General features: G+C 38.0%; 1 protein-coding gene across 1 annotated transcript in view; it reads right to left on the minus strand.

Moving 5' to 3' along the window:
- Window positions 1-3,264: 3,264 nt before the first annotated feature.
- Window positions 3,265-24,840, minus strand: part of LOC149414959 (uncharacterized) — a 162,972-nt gene continuing 141,396 nt past the window's right edge. Inside the window, exons 7-18 of the mRNA XM_089643579.1 lie at window positions 23,002-23,216; window positions 22,688-22,897; window positions 22,198-22,484; window positions 20,792-20,926; window positions 19,395-19,492; window positions 17,485-17,765; window positions 16,377-16,570; window positions 15,284-15,508; window positions 13,433-13,629; window positions 10,879-11,016; window positions 9,022-9,191; window positions 3,265-7,921 (exon numbers count right to left, since the gene is read on the minus strand). Coding sequence (XP_089499705.1) covers window positions 7,839-7,921; window positions 9,022-9,191; window positions 10,879-11,016; window positions 13,433-13,629; window positions 15,284-15,508; window positions 16,377-16,570; window positions 17,485-17,765; window positions 19,395-19,492; window positions 20,792-20,926; window positions 22,198-22,484; window positions 22,688-22,897; window positions 23,002-23,216 — 2,233 coding nt within the window. The 3' untranslated portion in view covers window positions 3,265-7,838. The remainder of the gene's footprint in view (window positions 7,922-9,021; window positions 9,192-10,878; window positions 11,017-13,432; window positions 13,630-15,283; window positions 15,509-16,376; window positions 16,571-17,484; window positions 17,766-19,394; window positions 19,493-20,791; window positions 20,927-22,197; window positions 22,485-22,687; window positions 22,898-23,001; window positions 23,217-24,840) is intronic.

Below are 24,840 nucleotides of genomic sequence, written 5' to 3' on the forward strand. Positions count from 1 at the left end.
TCAAAAAAAAATAACAACAAAAAAATCTTCCACGTGTTACACACTAGTCACTCAGTCAAGTAACCGCCCAATCCCTCCCCCCGACCCTAAATGTCCAATACCTACTGATTTTTAATCGTTTTAGTTGAAAGCAAAACAGCGAAAATATCAATTACATTCAAACAATGTCAGGAATCATTATTATTCTTGGTAACGTGGCGTTTCTTTGTCAACCAACTTCACCTCTCGATAAACTCGTGAAATAATTTGCAAGACGCACCCAAACTTGAAAACTTCTCATATCCCGTTTACACACTTAGCAGAGACACAAGACTTTCGACATGGACCTAAAAAGCCCTGGACAGAGGATTAGTGCGATTTTGTATGAATAGCATTGACTAGGGTGAGAAGAAATTGCCTGGCAGCCATCTTGTATGACGACTTTTGAACTGATTTGTATACAAATGGTGCATAAAGAACTATTATTATTTTATTTTTGTGTTGTTAATGAAGTTATATAGGCATATCATTTTTTGGAGTATTTCATGACACAAGGAAAGGGATACGTCATTAAAAAAAATGAATAGATTTTGGCATTTCCTTACATCTTTCCTCCTTACTTCAATGCTCTCACCGCGCGGCTTCAAATTATTGTCGAATAGCTTCGTCTACCGCAGGGGTCTCCAAACTACGGCCCGCGGGCCGTATCCGGCCCGCCAGTTTCTTCCATCCGGCCCGCGACATCTTATGACCAGTGTCATCAAGGACCCGCGACAGCTAATGACTAAGACCTTGCTCAGAAGGGGCGAAAACTCCGCGATTTTTTTCGTGCGAATAAATAAATATGCTCGTTGGCGAGGTACTTGGCACCAATACATTACATCCACAAGTATCGCGCGAATATATCAAGAGGATTTTTTTGAAAAATCTTTATTTGATTCGCAATGATATCAAGGTCTGAGAAACGAGTATAAAAAATTATCTTCAAAGCTACGTTACCTAAAGCTATATTTTCATCCCTGAAAATTCTATTGTCTACCCCCCCCCCCCCCCCCCTCTCTAGGACAGAAAATATGGGTGTCTAGAAATTAAAACGGTTTTGGCCCTCCGAACTCACTGGAGTAGTCAATATGGCCCTCCGGCTGAAAAGTTTGGAGACCCCTGGTCTACGGCTTCCCTATCCCACTAAGCAGAGAAACAAACCTTTATAGGAATAAGGTTTTTTTGTTACCGCCATCTAGCGGCAAGCTCTCAAACTACCAGCGCAATGTGAAGTTCGCGCCTCGGCCGGCAGGCGTAAACTTGTCGCTGCTAAGGTTGCTGGAATTTACAAGGTTCACTTTACAGGAATTTTTCGAAAAGAAAAAAGCAAAAACAGGGTGCGCCAGAGAAACTTACTTATTTGAAAGTTTAATAAAAACAAAAGCACTGTAGTTATTGTTGTAATTCTTTTTTTATTTGAAAATGCAATGTACCAAGTTTTTTTTCATACTGTCTTAAAAATTACATGTTTTAAATGGCGACCCTCATCGCGCATACACTGGTTAAGTCGTTTTTTGAAGTTCTCGTCCACTCTTCTCAGCATATCAATCGGAATATTGGCAATAGCATCGCGAATGTTGTTCTTCAGGTGATCTATGGTCCGTGGTCGATCAACATAAGCAAGGGATTTCAAATAACCCCATAAAAAAAAATCACATGGAGTCAAATCCGGAGAGCGCGCCGGCCATGGGAGATCGCCTCGGAGAGAGATGAGGCGGTTGGGGAAATGTTGTCGCAGCAAATTCATTGAGTTTCGTGCTGTGTGTGCTGTGGCTCCATCCTGCTGAAACCACACGTCCCTAACGTTCATTTCTTCGAGGCTTGGAATAAAAAATTCCTCGATCATGCTTCTGTAACGAGCTGCATTCGACCGTTACAAAAGAAGCTCTCGACGGCGAAGGCCCGCTGCTCTCTAGACCACAGCATAATGGCAACTGACGAAAATGGGAAACAAACTTGGGGACGTCCCCCTCCAGATGCGCCCCCTCCCGCCCCTCTACCTGCCCAACTCAACGGTCGGGAATTTTTTCAAATAAGTAAGTTTCTCTGGCGCACCCTGTATATATTGCCTACACACTCTATAACGCTCTTCCAGATATGTATAAAAACAGCCAGCATATACAAAAATATCAAAGTAAGGCTTTAAGAGAATATTTTTTAAAAACAAAAATACATAATTCTTGTTGTGTTGTATTTTGTCTTATTTCTTTCTCTCTCGTTTCCTATCCCCTGTATTTGTAATCAAGCATAATCTATTTTCACCAATGTATTAGTATTTTTTTTAATGATAAACTAATGTTTATAAGACAAGGTTTTTAAGCATAGCACAAAGGATAATAAATTATTATAACCAATATAATAACCAGTAATTGTTGATTGAAGTACTAGTACATACAGAATTATTTGGCGTGTTGGAAATGATACGACGTGGCTCAGTGGTCCAAAGTGTCTGACCGGACATCCGAAGGTGCAGGTTCAATTCCCGTCGGCGGCATTTATTTTTACTCCGGAGATATTTTCAATTTGTATTTGATATTACAGGCGTCTAATTATTGCTTATAATTTTTATCTTTATTTATTATCAATGTTTTAGTGATTAAGTACCATCTTGAAAATTCCCACCTTGGCTTTGTGCTAATGTGTATATCCCTGTTTGTTTCCTTTATTGTTTATTCTTGTTTGTTCTACTTAACTTCCCTTTTTCTATTTTGGTGCTGTTTTGTATGTGAAACTTATAATTTTGATATCAAAATACCAATGTAAATTTGTACCTATTAACTCCCACCTATGTATTGTAAGTTCCTCTCGTCCAACGATGAGTTTTGTAACTCATCGGGAATGTTCTAGCAAGAAATAAAAAACTAGATCCATTCCTTGTATATTTGTCCCCTTTTCCCCCCACCCACCATATCATTCCCATAGGCTAGTGTAATTCTTTTTCTTTTATATTCAAAAAAAAATTAAGATACATCAGTGAAAACCTCTTTTTGGTTAAATAATTATACATACTTCACTATACATTATAGAATATTATAACTGTTGGTTTTCTAAAAAGAAATAAAGAGTCCTGACTGCTATCCCTGTACGGAAGATAAGGATATTAGGAAGAGAAATATTCGGAAGTACCTGGATAATCACATCTGGTCACCACATCTCAAGCGATGTTTCGATTCTCAATGGTGATCTTTCACCTGCAAGTATTTTTGACTCAGGAATGGAAACAATAATAGAAAACAAACGTAGTATTTGAGTAATTTTTTATTATTTTCATATAAAAAGAAGAACATAATATATTTATAGTATTGCGAAATGTTTTTAGTACAAGCGACGGCAATATAGTACCTACCTAAAGTTATCGAAACATAGTGTCGTTTCGCCTCAATTAGCTGCCGTCAGGGCTTTTTTAAATATATCTTACGTAAGTAATTATTAATTTTCCTAGTAACTGATTTTAAGTCTAAAATATAACACTGTAATATCACATTGTCCTCGAAAAATCTACTAACAGAAGAGAAGTTTTGATTTTGTACTCACTTCAAACAGGAAGCCCTAATGGTAAATATTAGTGTAAGAGCTCACCCATAGATGGCACTAGATTAGTCTATTAGGTTACCCATAGATGGTGGCGTTAGCTGTAGAGGGTCCAGATTATTCCAGCTCATTAAGATATCGGAACGTATTGGCAATCTATCACATTAAAAGTGCAAATTTTTTGTTGAAGCCGAAGTTTTATTCAATTTGTGAGAAACTCCGGAGATGCAACAGTAAATATTTCTGGAAATGCTGTGTGGAGGGTGGAAATGAATGAGTGAACAATTAACAATTGCGTACAAAATTTTGTGCCGGGGAGATATATATACATGTATATATGTCATATTATTCAAAACTACGAGGACAATGCAATATTATTTAGCATTACATATATCAGAACCATATTCTTGCAGCTTAGAAAATACATTCATAAAATGTATATTATTATGTATTATATTCAATAAATTCTCTATGAGAAATACATATATTTAATAAAACATTAGCACCATTTTCAACAAGCTAAATAAATATATATTATAAAGTAAATATTATATTTCTTTCAATATACATTAAACATAGTACACATATAACTATGTAATTACATACGTAGAATTCAACACAATAATATTATCGATTTTAAAAATCATTTAAAATGGACGGATATTAAATACATATAGCTTTTTTACCGAATAATTAATTAAGTCATTTTATATAATACTGTCAATTACAATTGGTCACTGAGTTTCAAATTAATTGCATATAAAGCTTATAAATCAAAAATAATGGAATGTTGTCAATTTAAAATAACGCTCCTAATTTTATTTCTTTCTTGATATTGTGCGCATGACGCACTTTGAGTTGCACATTCGTGTTTATTTGTCGTAACAACTGCGCAAAATCAAATATAATTTTATCATTCAAAAATTACTACTTCTGTAAAAAAAAATTAAATTACAATTAAACAAAATCACAACAATACATAAAAGTATTGGAATGTATGCAGAATGGATATATTATATATGTACATATACAAAAGTAGTACAAATGTTATCCTTTCATCCAATCAGTGGAGATACATATTATATCTCTTCAAATTGGCCAGATTTTGGCCAGATTGCACTCGAGGGTGTTTGCAAATTGAGATACATATTATATCTCTTCAAATTGGCCAGATTACACTCGAGGGTGTTGGCAAATTGAGATACATATTATATCTCTTCAAATTGGCCAGATTACACTCGAGGGTGTTGGCAAATTGAGATACATATTATATCTCTTCAAATTGGCCAGATTACACTCGAGGGTGTTTGCAAATTGAGATACATATTATATCTCTTCAAATTGGCCAGATTACACTCGAGGGTGTTTGCAAATTGAGATACATATTATATCTCTTCAAATTGGCCAGATTACACTCGAGGGTGTTTGCAAATTGAGATACATATTATATCTCTTCAAATTGGCCAGATTACACTCGAGGGTGTTTGCAAATTGAGATACATATTATATCTCTTCAAATTGGCCAGATTACACTCGAGGGTGTTTGCAAATTGAGATACATATTATATATCTTCAAATTGGCCAGATTTTGGCCAGATTGAACTCGAGGGTGTTTGCAAATTGGCCAAAATGTGGGCAAAAACGCTCCAATGGGATAAACATAAAATATTTTGTAGTATGAAAGACATACCATATATATAAACATTACTAAGGTGTTTGGCACATAAAATTATGTATTTTAATACTTAATAACTAATTTTTCAAGCTTTTAGCTAATGTTAGTATTTTGTTAAAGGCCCTATGAGAAAATAACAGTTCACTTGCAAAAACTTTAGAAATTTTTTGAATCCATTCAAAATTGCATTTATTCATTAATTTGTCTAGTTTGACTGTCAAATAGATTGACAATAACTTTTAATTAACATCGCTACCATCTACAGATATTTATGTACTTTAAAATTAGTTATTACTACCAATATTTTAAAAACAGACTGGTTAAATCTCTCGTAAAAAAATTGCAAAGTTTGAGAACAGAGTACACCAAAAATGCAATATATATAGTTGACCATTTATCATTGTTTGCCGTATTGAATTAACTGAATGCAAATGAACTGTTTAAAAGAATATAAATTTGTTAGTAATTCAAAATAGTAAAAAAAATAGAACAGAAAACCTCCACAATAAAAAATTCTTCATCGTTCGTCCATAAAATGTAATATTTGACGCGTCCAGAGACCGTTCAACGGGCATCTTACAGACGAACAATCGTCGCGTCGTTTCACAAGTTTAAAGAATCCCGAAAATTAGAAAAAAAAACTGATCATATCGTGCTGTAAAGGTGTGCGGTGATTTAATTTATGATTTCGCTACGTTTTATTTAATGCTTAACACACCCAGTCATTTGTCAGAAGAAATTTACAATTTGGAAATATATTTTAAATAGCAGATTTATATTCTAAGATGCGATCAACAGCCATGTGATGTAAAACACATATAAGAAATACAATTACTGATGATAGCAAACCTCTAATACGAAGAAACATGAGTCCTAAAATAGAAACAATTGACAGAGAGAGAAGAAACGATTATAAAATAATGTGAATTGTTGTCTGATGTATCTTCCTAATCCTCTGCAGGGCCAGCCCTGTACAGGTGCAAAAGGAGCAGTCTGCTCTGAGTGCCGACTTGCCGAGGCGCCAAGGTGCTAAGGCACTGTTAATACCTAACACCTAATACAGTTCCCTTGAGATTTTTACTAGCGCCAGATGCCATTTGACTCAAGGCAAGCTCTGATCCCCTTATAATACATTGTATTAATTGAATCCTATAATTTCTACACCCGCTATATCCGATTTTTGACAAAATGATCTGAGTACGACATCTTGTTCACATTTTTGCGAGCAACAAGAGGAGCCTAAAATTGAGTTTCAAAACTCTCCTTATCACGACCAAAAACCATGTTAAAAATGCGAGTGAGAAACCAAATCCGCTATATCATACAGAAAGTTACTATCAAAACCCGTTATATCGGATTCAACCAATCACAAGCAGTTATTTTGCCAAAATACAATATGGCCGCCGCTCTGACGCCACGCTCGTGTGTCAAAATGATCTACGCGTGTGTTTCTAAACCCGCCATGTCGGCTCAGTTGACTTTCAAAATCACGAAGTGAGTATCAAAATCCGCTTTATCCATTTTATTTATCGAAATTACTTAATTATTGCTAGACATATATAGAAAAATAAATGCTTTTCGAAATTTTATTACTCCAATTCATTATATAAAAAATTGTAATGCAATTACTTATGTTCGCTAGAGATGTGACAGTTTTTTGCGGTTTTCTCCAAATCAATGAAAGTTGATATAGCGGGTATAGAAATTACACGACTCAATTATAGTCTATTGGCAATTATTCCACCATCCCAATTCAAATAATACTTGTTTTAAATAATTAGAACTATTGTAGCGTCAAACAAAATACAGGAATGTTATGCAGCAAAAATAATGACATGATGGGAAAAAGAATGGTTGTAAAAATCTGGTTATTAAACCAAGCTAAAGTCATTTTTAGAGCGATTCTGAGTGAATCTTTGACTGTACATGGAGATGCTGCAAAGATCAGAATTTATCTCGTTTGCTAAGACCGAATTGTTTGGCGAGTATTGATTTAGGTAGTTATGTATTTTAATATTACATACTATGTACCTATATCCTGTACCCTGTACCCTGTCCAGATAACAATAGCGCGTTTTCCTTTTACGTCACAGGTGACATCTATATAATAAAGGCATATTAAAACACACGCGTACTCGAACGCTACGTTGTGTCAAAGTTTCAAAGCAATCGTTGAAGAAATTTCAGAGATATAAGATTTCAAACAAACAAACATTTTCGATAGATTAAAAAATTGAATTTCGGCTGTTGATCTAAACTTGAAGAACGCAATCATAATTATGTTCATAATTCATAAAAAATATATACTGAAACCTAGTATTATATTCCATCCAGATAACTTCAAAAGCAAACTTCGTAGTTGTGAAGAAAATTTTTTAAAACAATTTGTTTAACAAAATGTACATTTTTATAAAGACGAAGATTTTCTTGAGTAGTCGGTCTGGAAAGAGTGTTATGGCAGTTGGATGGGTCGGAGTAACCCTATATTAAGAGTCATGACCCTGTCTATCGGGTCATGACCCTAACTGTTGGATCGCGACCCTATTTGTTGGGTTACGACCCTAAAGCGTGGATCATGTTGGGTCGTGACCCGAATCGTTGGTCCTTGTGTTCAGTTGGGTCGTGGCCACCCCTTTGTGGCTTGGAAGGTTCTAACTTCGGTCGATTGGAATGTGGAAAGGTGTTGGTGATCTCCTAAAATAAAATAATAAAATTGGTTAAGAAATTCATAGATAAATGTAGACGAAACAATAAATTGGCACATCCTGATAAAAAAAATGGAGGGTGCGGCAATTATGATGGAAATTCCTTTAAATGGCAGCAACAAGATGGATCAAAAGTAAAAGGATGTAACTAATAAAAGGCGTTGTATTCTAGGTGCACATTTTTCATGTTATTTATGCCCAGAAACCAGTGGTACAAAACTGGTAAAAATTCGGTAACTAAGGGGTAAAAAAAAGGCTTTTTTTTCATGACATGTAAACATAGCAACATATACGTATAAGGACAACCTACTGGCAGTAGGTTGTCTCATATAGCGTCCCGTATTCGTCTTAGTGTAAGCGAGTAAGCTTGTTGTCATCTCCATCACTTCCATGATGTAGAATGTCGTATTCAACGCAACTTTTAAGTACATAAACGCTGCCCGTTCCTGTATCTATTTCGTTCATTCGCACATATTCTTTGTCTATCTTTGTCATACATGACCAATATGTTTGAATTAAGAATTTACGGGAAGCATAAGTGTTTGTTTGTCACTTTTTGAGAGACAATAACAAGTCTTTTATGCAGGTTTCACATGAGGACAGGACAATACTGTCTTGTCTCTGTTCCAGACCCATTATCCTAGTGTGAATAGTAGTGTGGTGGACAAGACAATGAACCAAAATATTATCCCAGAGATACACAGGCAAGCTATCTCCACAGGATAGTGACTAAACCCCACCACCGAGCATGGCTGCGTTGTCCATGTGTTAACGCCTATGGACAATAGCCAGTCGCTCAACGCGTAAGTATCGCGGCTCTCAGCGTACGGGTTTCGTATTTCGGCTAAAAATTGTAGCGTAAATGGAACACCACAATACATCTTGGTACAAAAGACCTAATATTTTTTGTGTTTGTTTCATTGTCCTATCCCGAGCGGTCGAGGCTGTTACAGAGGTGAGACAGTACAATATTGTATTGTCCGCTTATGATATCGGCATAAGTTTTTAATGGTTCATTTATCTTGTATGAACTGCCGAGTATAGGATATTTGCATAATTATAGGCCTAAGTGGTTAATTGGTTAGTTACCTTGTTGCTGGTTGAGCCTCCTGATTGGGCGAGGGGTCTGCTCGTCTTCGTCGTCCGTGTTGTCTCCATCGTCCATCTCGTGCGTGGCCCAGCGCTCGGTAAACTCGGAGGCGGAGCGTACCAGACTGGGCTGACTCAGCGAGCGCTGGAGGGAGCGCTGGCTCAGAGTTCTAAAGGGCGTAAGTTACACAAGTTAGTATACTCGATGTGCCGGGGGAATAATTAACGTAAATTAGTACTGACATTCAAGACTTTGTGGAAGTGATTGGTGAATACTTGGAGCAGGTGGATGAGTTTGTGTATTTGGGAAGTATGTTTACGAGAGATAGGAAAGCTGACAGAGATATTCAAAGAAAGGTAAATGCAGGTAACTCCATTAATGGAGGACTGAACGCAGTCGATACTTAACAAAAAACTGTCCAAAGAAGCGAAGCTAGCAGTTCACAATGGAGTGCTGATACCTACGCTGATGTATGGAAGTGAGGCATGGAACTGACAGAGAAAGGATGAAAGTAGACTGAATGCTTTAGAAATGAGATCGCTGAGGCGTATGTGTAGTAAAATCATATATGATCATGTGAGAAATGTGGAGATATGCAAAGAATGTAAGCGTATTGAGTAAGAATAAGAAAGGCACACTTAAATAATTTGGGCATGTAGAGCAAATGAATGAAGAAAAAAGTGTTAGGAGAATACATGTACAATGCAAATATGAATAGTAGAACTTGGAATAACAGAAGTGTATGTATGAACGTGAATGAGGCAAGGAGTGTGTGCAAAGACTGAGTTGTTTGATGGTCCATCCTCTCTGCTTACTCCTACGGGGAAACGGCATGATGGTTAGTTAGTTTAGGATAGCAGTGAGTTGCAATGCTCTAAGACCAAAGGCAATTTGTGTGTAGTTTCAAGTTCGGGTATGAATTAAATTGCGAACTGAATATTTATAAGTGGCAATTTTATTAAACCTCCACTAAAAATAACTGTTACTGGCAGTGGGCTAATTATTACAGCACCTGTGCAAAGCAGTGATTGCATGGCTTTACGTTATGTATCATGCTAAAAGGTTGAGTAGATAAGTCAAACGTGCAGCCATTAAAAGGTGGCAGGGTGCGATTAAATAATAATTGAAAAATAAGGAAAAATTTATTAACGTTGGTTGATTGTGAAATTCATTTGGTGGCATCCGCGGTCGAGGTCTAAGGAAATCACACTAGCAACCTAAATCCCGGCGTGTGTAAGTAAATTGTATTTGATTAATTTGTGTTATTTCACCATTAATTCATTTTTCCAGGTCCTTATTAATTTGGATTTTATTTTTTACTAGCTGTACCCCGCCACGTCGCCGTGGTTTAGTCTGTCTGCGCAGATAGAGAAACAATAGCACATGTTGCTATTACGTCCAACAGATGGATCTGTTTTTAAAAAGAGCATGTTTTTAACTGTCACAATTGACATCTATATAATATAGGTATGTAAAAACACACGCATATTTGAATGTCGAAATTTCAAAACAATCGGTATAGAACTATCAGACGTTTAAGATTTAGACATTAGCGTTAGATTACACATCTGCCCTGATGATGGAGACAGCAACATGGCATAATACCCCAAAAACAAATCACTATAATGACCATTTACATTGTTATTTAGATAGATAATAATGATAACATAGCATTTATAGAGCGCAGTTTAGTGTCATTTCACTTCAAGTGCGTATATATAGAGATAGATTTAAAAATGTTGTAATTTTCTTTTCTTTTTAAGGTTTGTTTCTCTTGTTACTGATTTCACTCCTTCTTGAGGTGATTTTCCCACGAAAACGGCGCTGTATTTATAATCAAATAATTATATTTTTACCTGGGCATCCTGAAGTCATTGTCAGCCTCACTGTCGGTGTCGTAGAAGCGAGCTGACAAGGCCATGCCCATAGAGGCCTCTGATTGAGAATCCATATTGTCCATGCGTGCGTAATCTACCATCATCTCCGACATTGACCTGTTGATACATTATTTCAAACGTTATTTAATATTATCTAATATGTACAGAGATGAGCAAAATGGGTACCCAAAACCATTTGAAATGCAAAATGGAAACGGGTCAAAACTTTTCCATTTCAAAATGCAAAATGCAAAATGGTTTTTAGAAAAGCATTTCAAATGCAAAATGCAAAATACCTATTTTCGAAATGCATTGAAAATGCAAAATGGTTTCTCAGGTCAAACAATTAAAATAATTATAGAATTTTTAACCAATTTTGTCATTTAATAATGGACATCATGTAGAACAAACATATTACATGACGGTAAATCCAAAAACACCACGACTACAGATTATGAACCACAAAAAATTTGCGCGGGACTAATGTTGCCAACGTAAAAACATATAAACTTCTCTCTAACATTTAATATTACAGCGTCATGGCCCCATGTTCAGAATTTGAATCAGAATTTTTTTGTAATGGTATCACTCAATTGCCAGGGCTCCTACCAGGGAGCATCTTGACAAATGGAAATTATCTCTCATAGCGAGGTTGAGGACCGACTGATATTTGGGGCTTATGAAAAAAATATTAGTGGAGATAGTAGGAAGAATGTTGCAAAAATGCATTTAAAATGGAAAATGCATTGAGAAAAGCATTTAAAATGCAAAATGCAAAATGGTTTTTAGAAAAGCATTTAAAATGCAAAATGGAAAATACCAATTTTGCATTTTGCATTTCCATTTAAAATGGATTTATTTGAAATAAAGCACATCTCTGAATATGTACATATAAATATGAAAGTATCTATCTCGAATGTTTGTACATTATGTTTCATAATTTTTGTATAAATTCAAAATCAGTAAAGGGGAGGTTGGGGCGCAGCTGAATTTGAAGCTTTTGGCAAAATGAGATAGTTTTTTCTAACAATAAAACTTATGTTCCTTCGTTGCGGACGTGTTTTTAACCGCTCCGGTTTGTTTGATCCTTTCAGAAGGTTTCCCTTGCTAAGAGATCGCTGAAAATTGTTCAGCATCCGTGTTTTATATAGTGCTTACCTTCTTATTTCACGAAATGTGCGTAACTTCTACCGTTTAGCCGGAATTTGCAATTATTATAGCATTTTAAACCGATTAATTTTTAAAAGTGAAGCTAGAACGAAGATTTCTCAATGCAGTCGAAGATTTTATACCTGACTCAAGTGTCAAGTGGTGTTGGGATTTACGGGACCTTTTCAACCGAGGATGTCTGCATGGAGGACAGATAAGCCATATTTTGTTTAAAGTTTTTGTCTTTGTTTTTATTTTCTGTTTTTGTTTATGTATTTTGTTACAGATGACACTCATAAACTTCACTTTGACTTTGGTTCAAGATTTTGCTTATGATAGCCTGCGATAAGCGAGCCCTAAGGGTCTGAGACAGAGGTGTGAAATCGTCGGATCACGACAATAGAAAGAATGTATTGGAGCCAGGAAGGAGTCTGAAAGGGTCGAGAAGATGCACTAGGTGGCATGAAAGGCTGGGAGGTGACTGGAGAGACTAAGGTAAACTAGGATGAGGTGATTTTGCACAGCGGTGCTGCCAAGGTCTGTTATCTATGTGAGGATATTGTGTCGGCGCTCTTTATTGGCTGCAGACACATGTCAGCGCTATATTAGCGGCGGACACATGCCTGAACGGATGACGAGCCTCGTGCTGGCACAGTTGGTGGACGGGGTAGTCTCTCTCCCTGCAGCAGCTGGTACAGTTCCTTCGCTACCTAGGACTCTTGCAGCAGAGTCTCCATCTTCTGTCTTCGTCGAGCGTCACAGCGGTGCTGCCAAGGTTTGTTGTCTATGTGAGGATGTTGTGTCAGCGCTCTTTATTGGCAGCAGATACATGTCAGCGCTATATTGGCGGCAGACACATGCCTGAACGGATGACGAACCTCGTGCTGGCACAGTTGGTCTAAATAACAAATGTAGATCCTAGGAAATAAATTGTACAGCGCCCTTGAGGTGATTTTTCACAAAAACGGCGCTATACAAATTATCCAATTATTATTATTATTATTATTATTATGTTATGTTCCTAACCTCATTGAAAACCTTTATTGAGAGAAGTATTCTCAAATTGCCTATTCGTATTGGCCTCTCCCACTCTTTTTAGTACCTTGCGTCTGCCAAATGATCACCAGATGCCATTCAAAAGGAAAGAGTCCACAATTTCGGAAGCCATCTTGAATTTATACAAATTTTCACATATTCAGCTCAAAATCGATATAGGGTAGGTTACGGGGGAGCTGAACTCGAATCGTATGTAAAAATGCACAAATTCGGTGGCCATATTTAAATTCTGTATTTCTCTACTGATTTGGTTAAAAGTCAGAATATGGGAGATTAGGGGGAAGCTGAGGTCGAATCTAAGATGCACAATGTCAGCGTGCGGTCTCACCGCATGTCCTGGTGGTCGCTGGGGCAGCTGGCTCGCGAGGGACGGCGCGGATCCTGACTATGCGCGCTCCCCTGGTGATGGGACGGGGGTACTGCCACGGAGGATGCTGCATCGCTATCGCTGTACTCGTAGAGCGTCGGCAGTGAGCTGCGGCGAGAACGCGTGTCCCAGTCTGACTTCTTGCGGTAGCGGCCGCCCTAGGGCAATAGCAACACATATTAAAGAAACATTCGGACAAATCGGTTCAAAGACAAAAAAGAATCATTGAAAACAAAATTAACCTAACCCAGCCTAACCTATGTTTCATGTACTGTTTTGCCACTGTTCCGTTTTATAGTTATCTTTCAATTTTATCATTGAATCAATTTGATTTTGAGCAATAATTTTTCTTTCTTCTCCACTTTGCATAGTGTATAATATAATAATAATTACATTTCTTTTTCACACCTCAAAGCTTGATGTTGGATACTTCTAAAATTCTTTTTTTATATTTTTGAGCAAATCGGGGCAAGTGTGTTTACATTGGGGAGGATCTTATAAAAACAACCTAAACTCAGTAAAAGTCTCGCAAAAAATTATTATAAAGATAATACTTAAAAAAAACTGTACTTTTCCAACAAAATTGCTTTTTAAATTGTTTCCAGTATCAAATATTGATGATATATTTAAGCAAACTTCAATTATAAAAATGTGTAAAGAAAAAAATAACACAGAATATCAAGAATTTTACAAACTGATGAGAAATGGAAATCAATTTATTACGCCAATCTTTAAAACAACTCAAATGCAAAACCATTATATTTACCAAGCCATAAAAAACTACAATAATCTCCCTTCCGAATTGCGCCGTATTACGAACCAACAAGAACAAATAAATAAAATCAAACTTTTTTTCCAAAAAAATTTATATTAAAAAATATATATTTATATTAAAAAAAATATTATAGTTAAAAATTTATAGTAAAAAATATAAAGTTAAAAAAAAAATATATATATAGTTTACATTTAAGAATCTAAGTAAGAATCGTGGCTCCCTTATCAGGCACAAGAGCTCCTCTTTTCTGATAAGGTATACATGACCAATTATGAACCTAAATATTATATTTTGCAAAATATGTATGTATTAATGTAACCCATATGATCTATATTAAAATAATTAAAAAAATGATTTACTTTTTAAAGTTTGTTTTTTTTTAAATAATTTCTGCGTATTATCGCAATTTTCGGGGTTCGAACAGTAGCACTGTTAATATCGTCGAAAAAAATATTTAAGTTTTGCGCAAATACTGAAAAACAGAATATTTTACGGTATTTGATTTTTGTAAACAAACCAAACGTGTTTGACCTTCGCAAAATAAATGCTAATGAAACATGAAATTATAGCGTCACTGCGTCCCTACTACTGGCGCCGCCTGACGAATGCATTTGGAACTAGCAGGTGACATTGGCGGGAGATTATACTAAGAATTATAAACGAAATTGTTAAGAAACGTCGATTTGGATGCAAAATGGTTTATGTATGTATAAGTATTTAAGTTTATCTCACTTTATAGGTTTTAAATAAATCCTATGCTACATAATACATATTTAAAATGAAGTAAGGCTTATACTATATTTTGAAAATATGGATATGCTCTTTTTTCTCGATTTTCCTCTTTTCTTTTATATTTTTTTAGGGTGAGCACAGCCTCCCTAGCCTCATTGCACAAACTGCCACAGGTTGACAGTCGGAAGTCGACTAAAGTTGTGAATCTAGCCGTGAGACGAGATGGATTCCACTTGACCGGAGCCTATAGAGAAAAGTGTAAGTGCTAAGGTAAGTGTAAGTGGCGAGATATAAGTGATTAATACCTTGGGCTTGTCCAGCGGTGGCGCCAGTATCCGGAGGATAACCTCCCACTTGTGCTGAGGGAACAGGCCGCTGTAGCGCCGGTCCTCGCTGACCTTCTGGAAGTCCTCTCGCTGGGAGCACTGGGATAACTCCCGCCGCAGCTCGGAGCTGTGCGAGATTATCTGGCGCCAGCGAGTGCGCTCCTCGATTGTCAGGGACTCGTGCTCTTCATATTCCGTCGAGATCTGGAGGAAAACAATAGGTAACAACAACAATATCTGTGCAATAATTAATGTTGCAGTGCTGATTTCTAATAGTATGGAAGATCATCTCTCGTGTCTAGGATAAACAAAGTATGCATGAAGAACTAAGTAAGTCCTAATAAGTCGTGGTGTTTAAACAAAGTATGCATGAAGAACTAAGTAAGTCCTAATAAGTCGTGGTGTTTAAAAAAAGTATGCATGAAGAACTAAGTAAGTCCTAATAAGTCGTGGTGTTTAAACAAAGTATGCATGAAGAACTAAGTAAGTCCTAATAAGTCGTGGTGTTTAAACAAAGTATGCATGAAGAACTAAGTAAGTCCTAATAAGTCGTGGTGTTTAAAAGAGTAAGAAAACACTTCACAATACAGTTGTTGTGAAAAGTGATTGAAGAGTATGCTTATGAGAGATGGAAAGGCTAAAATGGAGGACTGTATGCGGTCAGCGCGAATAAAAAATGGTCCAAAAATCGAAGCTAACAGTCCACAATGGAGTGCTGATAACAACCGTGATGCGTGGCAGAGAGGCATGGAATGATGGGAGTCAGTACAGGAATTGAAGGAGGTAGGAGTGTAGGGTGTAGCACAATTTAAGAGGAGGCCGCTCCGCTAACCATACATTAGATTACCGACACCTCTGACATTGCTCACCCCAAGTCGTTATGGAGTGTTCAGGCTCATGGGCTGACGTGTGTCCAGGTCACCTCCCCACCATTGCACAATTACACCGCAGTGGGAAGTATGGATTCATACATCCGTTACTCCTGGACACAAACTAACCCTCATATAACTGCCCACCCTCATCTTTTCCCAGAGCCTCCTGCGTTAAATGAATGTAAAGAAATCCTCGTTACCTCTTCGTGCACTTCAGGCCTCAGGACTCTGACCAGTACATCCCAGTTGGGCGGCACGGGGCCGGAGACGGTAGCACGCGCCAGGTGTTCTTCTTCATCCTTGTACAGCGGGTTGCTGGCAGGAGGTAACTCGGGCAGCTGGGGCAGAACGTTGCCTACCAAGTTGGGAGAGAACAGTTGTGGGCCGGTGGAACCTGCAAGCAAATTATAAATTATAGTGATGACAAAAGGGTATTCATCTTATATTTTCTCCTCTTTGTGTTGTCATTATTTTTATTATTTTTCCGTCCATCTGCTTTGCTTGTTCTAACCTTCAAACTGATCATTTCCATCTTGTTTATCGTGCTTACATGGACTATTCATTGTTTTCGAGACTGCAAATATATTATTTCCTTGATATAAGTCCCAGAAATTAATCTTACCATTTGAATCATTTAATATTTTCTTCTTCTTCTTTTGTGCTGATTTTCTTGGGCGCCTCTGACTTCTTCAATTCTTCTTATCATATACACACCCTTCTGTTGTTCTGACTCGTGATATGGCCCGACTCAAGTATGTGATTCACTTGACCATGCCTTGTCTTCCTGGAGTGTCCCTGACTTCTACCATTCACATTCTCTATTTATATATATCTACAGGTACATTATTTAATTTGTAACCAATCAATTTGACAGTGCAAGGCATACCGATGGATTTAAGGACATCAGCAAACATTTATTAAAAGGAACAAGTAATAATATAGACAATATGTAGATCCTACTTCTACAATAAAAAATAAATGTGGTCCCAGAATGGTGCCTTTGGGTAATCAAAAAAAAAACATTTGAATTACTGCAGTACCTCAGATTGCAATGCAATGTTCATGGCACCGGCGAGCATATATTATAAATAACAAACTGTAATAATAGAGCAAATATCGTTCATAAAATGCAAAAATAGTGGTGGTCCCAGAATGATACCTTTGGGGAATCCAAAACACATTAAATAAAAGCCGATATAATTATGCGGCGGCAGCGGCGCCTCGGAACACGGGGCTGTAGTTATAGCTTATTAATAAAAGTGATCCCAGAAAGGTACCTTGTGGGATTCTAAAGAAAATAATTTATACCGATATAATTCTGCGGCGGCAGTGGTGCCTCAGAACGCGAGGCAATGGTCATAGCACTGGCGCTGCTCACGTCTGAGAAGTCCTCCCACCTCGGATCGCCCTCACCCGGGTAGTGGCGGATGGTCACATCCCAATTGGCTGGCGGGGCGGGCGGGGGCACGGGCGCGCTGCGGTACTCCGTCACCAGGCGGCGGTGGCGCTCCGTATCCTCGATGGTCTTACGCTCTGTGATTGTGCGCAGGAATACGTCATCTACCATGTGCGACGTGATCTCAGGCTTTCTGGAAGGGTTTGAGATTTATGGATCAATGGACAATTTAACTAATTTATTCTGAGTGCTAGGAAACTTCAGCAGTTAACTCTCCCATTGTCATAGCTATATTTTAGCATTAAGTACGAGGCGTATCCAGAAAGTAAGTGTACTGAGGCTCTCACGACCGAACGAATTTTATTTTCGACATGTTGGCTACACTTCCGTGTAGCCTGACTCTTCCCCTCCGCAACGAGACCAGTTCAAGATCAGTACGTTGAGAAGTGTCGACGCGACAAAACATTTTGTGAACAATGTCAATCCAATCTCCCGCCAAGTGCGAAATACGCGGCATCATCCGTTATCTCGTTTGAAAGGGAAAACCTCCGTTTGAGGTTTATAATGCGGTGAAAACTGCATATGGTGATGAAGCTATGAATCGTACGAGTGTGTAAAAGTGGTATCGCGAGTTTAAAAATGGTCGTACATCTGTGCATGATGATCAGCGGAGCGGAAGACCTTCATTTGTGACACAATTTCAGCCAAGAAAATCATGGCATCCGTGTTTTGGGACTGTCAAGGCATAATTTTGATTGAATATCTGCCTCAAGGGGAGACCATCAACTCTGCAAGATACTGTGAGACCCTAAAAAAATTGCGAAAGGCGATTCAAAACAAGAGGAGAGGCATGCTGACAAAGGGAGTCAGCCTGCTGACCGACAATGCCAGACCACACACGGCCAACGCCACGAAGAAACTGCTTGGCTCATTTAAATGGGATATCCTGAACCACCCCGCGTATTCCCTTAACCTAGCACCTTCAGATTATTATCTCTTTACCTCCCTGAAGCTGTACATGGGTGGAAAAAGGTTTTCAACGGACGAGGAGGTAAAGGAGGAGGTGGAGAAGTGGACAAAGGGGTTGGCGGGAAACTACTTCGAGGAAGGCATAAAAAAGTTGATGCCCCGCTTCACCACCTGCATTGAGAGGAATGGCGACTATGTCGAAAAATATCTTACATATGTACTACGGTGACCATGTAATTTTTTTGTTTCAATAAAAAAAATTGTAACCAACAAAAATTCAGTACACTTACTTTCTGGATACGCCTCGTATAATAATATATGCATGCTTTGTCTTTGATGAATTATTTATCCTGTGTTTTTATTTGAATAGTCCGTAGTCTAGAAGTAACGACCCTTATAAACATTGCTTTCCAGGATATAGAACAGTGACGGCCGGCATAGTCCAGTGGTAAAGCATTGGACTGCCATTCCGAAGGTCGCGGGTTCGAACCCGGCGTGCGCAAATAAATTTTATTTGATTAATTTGTGTTATTTCACAATTAATTAATTAAAATAATATATAGTATATTTGCGGCACGTTCCAGAGTGGAAGATACTACCAGTATCGCCCTGGTGTAAGACCACCATTCAGAATTGAAACGTTGCTCCAAACGGCTTTAGCCGTGTTTAGTGACTAGATCTGAATAGCCAGGTACTTCCCCACCTTCCTCTTTCCCTTCCCCACTTACCTTCAGCCTCACAACATCCCCCAATTGGGGATGCCATAGTCTCACTGGCTCCAGACGGGAGCAGTTGGGACTCTTGTGAGGTATTCACTATAAAAAATAAAAAAAATAAAAAATTAAAAATTTACCTGGCTGGCAGGATTGGTGTCTCGGGCATGGCCTCCAAGCTCTCCAGCTGAAGTTCTTCTTCTCTTCTGATCTGCGGCGGTGGAAGTGGAGCTGGACGCTGGAAAATCAATCACATTTATTAATTCAACCCATTAGCCCTCAACCATGCCAGCATGGCAGACCTGAAGCATGTCAGAGAAGCTCCACTCACAAAATCAAAAGTATAATCTAAAGTTTCATCAATGCAAGCGATCCTGATTTTGTTCATCATATATTTTTCAAAGCATAAAGGTCAAAATCGCATCTCAAATAATTATAACAAAGGATCAAATTAGAATGCTCAAATGTTCTTCGGAGACCCATCGGCATTCAAATGGTTAATATAGCAACACTGAAAGTTCCGTTGCATTTCTGACAACTTTTCATTTATAGGAAATATTTAAATATCAGACCAAATATTTAAAAGCTGTGACATACTTGATATACGCCAATTATATGTTAAAACTCTACTAAACTACATTTTCGACCAAAAAAACAATCCCCAACAAACACAAAATATCACTAATAGACCTGTCAGAAAAGCGTATAAAAAAAACATAAAAACTCCGACGGTAAACACTACCTTTGGACAAAGACACCATAAATACCATGCTATTAAAGCATTCAACAGTCTTCCACTTGAAACAAAAATTGAGGAAAATAAAAATAAATTCAAACACAAAATAAAAAAATGGATTAAAGAACAAAAAAGACAATATTTCCAAAATTCTATAACATAAGAGAATAAAACATATACACGCAACACAAAAAAATGTATAAGGCAAGCGGCACGCACAAGCACATAGATCATTGTAAGTGCCGATTTCCATTCTCTTCTAATGTTTTTATTTTGGTGTGAGAATTGGATTTTGATTTCTAATCATTATTTTTGATGTAAATTTATCTTTATTTTAATGTTGTTTTTTGTTTAAATGTATAAATTCGCATATTTTAAAATGGGGGCCTCAGCACGGGTGAACAACCCAGTGAGGCCAACGTTGCTGAATTGAAATGTAAAGTACTGTAGAGTAATGTATCAATAAATAAATAAATAAATAGGTACAATGAAAAATCTTTTCATGATAGTAGAAGCACTTTTGCACAATGTAACTGTACAATAATTTTAGTCACAATTTTACAATATCTGACAGTATGGTAGGTAAAGAATTCATATTTAAACAATAAAACAGAAAAGAGTTTGCTCCTTGTCAGAATTTTGATAGATCATTAATTTTGATATAAATTTTGATGACGTGAAGTTCGTACGTTTCTTTGGCTTCTGATTAAAAACTTTTTTACACCCAAAAAAAACATGTCCTGTCTTTGCGGTTTATAAAAAAGTGGTCCAATTTCACGAATTTGTTTTTGTGTTTGTTACCTTGACACTGAATAGTTTGCTGTGTGAGTCATCTACCATCTCAGTGACGGAGTGTGTGTCCGTCATCTCCGTGTTCAGGGAAGCGATGGAACGTGGTCTTCTCACAGACTCCATTTCCTCAGCGGCTTCCCATTCCTGGAACATGTGAACATAATCCGTTGAAACATTGATGACAGCAGATTGGCTCATCATATTTACCAACTCCTGCGCCCCAAATACACAAACCCACATACCTACTTTGTACGTAAAAATTTACTCTCTCGTGTCTAGGATGAACGAAGTATGCGTGAAGAATGAGTTAATGATGAATGTAAGTAAGTCTAAAGTAATGGTGTTTGAAAGAGAGAGTACGAAAACAGTGTGCAATATAGCTGTGAATGAGGAATACTTGGAGCAGGTGGATGAATTTGTGTATTTAGGAAGTATGTTTACGAGAGATGGGAAGGCTGACAGAGATATATATATTTTTTTTTGTTTTAGGCAATTCACCCTAAAGAGAGTGCTATGTGCCGTTAAAGTTAAGGGAGATGGTTATAATTTTATGGGAAATCTATACGGAAATAGGAAATCTCAAATATTGAAGTCATTCAAGTCTATGAACTTGTATAGAACTGAGAAAATGCGAGAATAGTTGAGAGAAAGTAAATAAGGAATACTAAGGGGAGATTGGTGGGTGATTTTTATAAGTAAATGATAAATGCCTTTGAAAGATGAATGGACAGAGATATTGAAAGAAGAGTAAATGCAGGTAACTCCATTAATGGAGGACTGAACGCAGTTGGCGCTAACAAAAAATTGTCCAAAGAAGCGAAGTTAGCAGTCCACAATGGAGTGCTGGTACCTACCTTGATGTATGGAAGTGAGGCATGGAACTGGATAGTCAAGAGTCAGAATAATAGAAGAGTATGTATGAGACGATGTATGAATGTGAATGAGGCAAGAAGTGTGTGCCAAGACCGAGTTGTTTGGCGGTCCGTCCTCTCTCCTGCCTACCCCTGCGGGGAAACGGCGTGATGGTTAGTTAGTTAGTTAGTTAGATCTGTTATTATTTAGGTGCAAGCAATGACGTTACAATATATATAGAGGTGTACAAAGGGTGTAAAATTATCCGTATATTATTTTGAACTAAATAAACTAGTTAGTTTAGTTAACCATCACGCTGTTTTAAAATTCGCAATTTACAAAAATATAATTTTGAAAAAAACAAGATGTTATTACGAAAATAGAATCAGCACGACGAAAATTTTGCTTCTGCTAACAAACTTTAAAATTAATGTTTTGATTTTTTAAATATTTTACATATTTTATTGAAATATTGGGGATCAATAACCATTTGACCCGATGGAACAGCCGCCTCCGAGGATGACTACTATAATTTCACTAAACAGTACGATATTTCAACTTGCCTGTGCATTCTTCCTGACGATGCGCGAATAGATGGGTGGCTGTTGGGCTACGCGGCGCGCCTGCATCGGTGGTGGAGGTGGAGCATACTCCTCGCGCTGCTCCTCTATGGTGGAGAGATTGCGGTCGGAGCGCACGCTCGTGGAGTCGCTCATGCGATCTGGCGGTGGGGGAGGTGCCTTGCGCACGCGCACCTGCACGTCAAAGGCGGGCGGTGGGGGCGCGCGAAGCGGTGGCATCGCCAGCGCCATTGCGTTGGACATGTGCATCTCGTGGGAGTCGCCGTAACCTGGAACATATTCCAATCCATTTAAAAAAAATATCCCATATGTACATCTAAATACATATAAATAAAAGGAAAGACATTCTGGGAAAGAAAATGGTACAAGGGGTGGGTAGGAATCTGTGGTAAAGTCGAAGAGTCTCCGTTGTTGATTATCCAAAGAATGGTTCCTGGTGTGTTTGTGAAATGATTTAGCAAAGTCGCAGTACCTTCACTGTGGGCGCTTTCACTGGCCTCCCTCATGCCCGGTAACGAGCGGGTGTCCACATCTATCTCCACCTCAGAGTGCGACTCGCTGGGATAGTCGGAGGGCAACGTGTCAGAGGATGGAGGGGGGCCCTCAGAGCCCGAGGAACTGGCCTGCGCTAGCGGGGCATGCGCACGCGGAATCTTCACGCCCTCAAACACTGACAGGTTTCCTGCAAAACATCATCAATGTTTTAGCATACGTAAATAATTCTAGACAAGTCGTGATCATTTTGTTTTGATACCGAAACAATTTTGTTTGTATTGTCTGACTTACCTAGACTGCTGCCGGATAGCTTGGTGATCTCCGAGCCTTCCCGGGAGTAGGGCAGGCGGTAGTGCGGTGGGATGGTGGTGCGACGCAGGCACAGATAGCTGACTCCGAGACCCAGGAGCAGCAGTGTCAGGAACAGGATGGCGCAAATGATGAGCAGGATCTGGATGCCCTTCAACGGGGGCTCGATGGGTACGGCTGGAACCAACTCTTCCAAGCTGTGGACCAAAATGTGTTCATTATTCATACACATTATTATTATACTGAGACAATAGTATTAAAGATCTTGGTACATATAGTCTTTGATCCCTAACTAAACTAACGTTTTCAGACCACATGTCAAGTATCACTCCAGCTTGCTATAAACTCCTGGGATTTATCATCAGAATGTCTCAACAGTTTAATGGCATAGATGCAATGATAGCCATGTTCGATGACATTATAGGAAGCAATATGATGGCATAATAGGAAGCATGGCACTATAGGAAGAAGCCTCCAAACTAAATACATAAATAAATATGCTGAAAATTCCTCAGGTAAATAATAATTCTATATGCAGTTGCATGGAACTTATCCGAGGTTCGTGCACAGTATGAACTTACTCGATGCAACAAATAGATTTGGCCTAGAAATCAGATGTTATGAAAACCTTGCAACACTAAGTTTTAACATAGCGCATAACTCCATTGATAGCCCATTCCTCTTGGAATGCTATGGCTTATACGTGCCTGAAAACTTCAGTCGTAGTCGTCACTGCGACTTGTTTATACTGGCCTGTTGGAATTATCCTTATACAAACTGTGAACTAAAGTGGTGCCATCTTGGCGCAACAAATAAATGTATAGTTTTTTTCGGGTATTTCCGCCTCGCCGAAGAGTTCCGAGACATTGATGAGTTCCGCTCACGTTTCGGAGAAATTCCAATACAATGGTCAACATTCACGCTCTGCACATATAGATAATTGATTTTCCCAGGTGACATTACTAAGCGAATGATATGGAATCTCCTCGCACCACGTGGCTTATGACACGTGGTACAAAGAATGAAAATTTGAGCCGGTTGAATCTAACTAAACATTTTATAGTATTACTGTTATTTGCTTTGATTTTCGGTATTATTATTTTTAGACCTGTGGACCCTGCAATACTTCGCTATTGCTAATGTCCTCTTCTCGGGCATCTCCGGCTTCTTCCACCATTCACTACCGTGTACCACAATGTTACTGTTAAAAAACTACATGACGTCATCTTTAATTCAACTCCGTATATCATTCCAGTGCAGATATATTGCGTTAAGTATAGGAATTTGTCTACCAAACAAACCAGTCTCTAACCACTCCTGGCACTAATAAGAACAAACTTTGAAATTTTCAGCAATATCAGTTGCCTACTTTTGGAATTTTGTGAGCACAAACATAAGAAGGATGAATTTTTATGCTCCTTAGAACTTTAAGGCGATGCAATACGTAGTAATGCAAAATCATGTGTTTTTGGTTTAAAAATTTGGTCGGCTAGAAATGTTTCAGATGCTTTAATTAAATACTGCGAGTAGAATACATCCTGGACTTTGAAATAATCGAGTATTTTTTAGATAAGCCCAGAAAAAAATAATGTATAAGGCCTATGAAAACTGCTTTCAAGTTCAAAATCTCTTCTTACGAACCCATTTTCGGTTATGGTTTTATTGTATAATGTGGCGAATTAAGTTATTTATAAAATGATCGAAAAACATTTAAATATTTGTGCCTGAACATCCACAAAATAGAATAAAAGGCACTTTTTGTCCATGTTTTTTTCTTGCATAAATCAAAACGGATGGATGGTGTTAAGAGGGAATTTAAGC

This window comes from Hesperophylax consimilis, chromosome 19, assembly GCF_061612785.1.
Source record: "Hesperophylax consimilis isolate HC1 chromosome 19, BYU_Hcon_1.0, whole genome shotgun sequence".
NCBI lineage: Eukaryota > Metazoa > Arthropoda > Insecta > Trichoptera > Limnephilidae > Hesperophylax > Hesperophylax consimilis.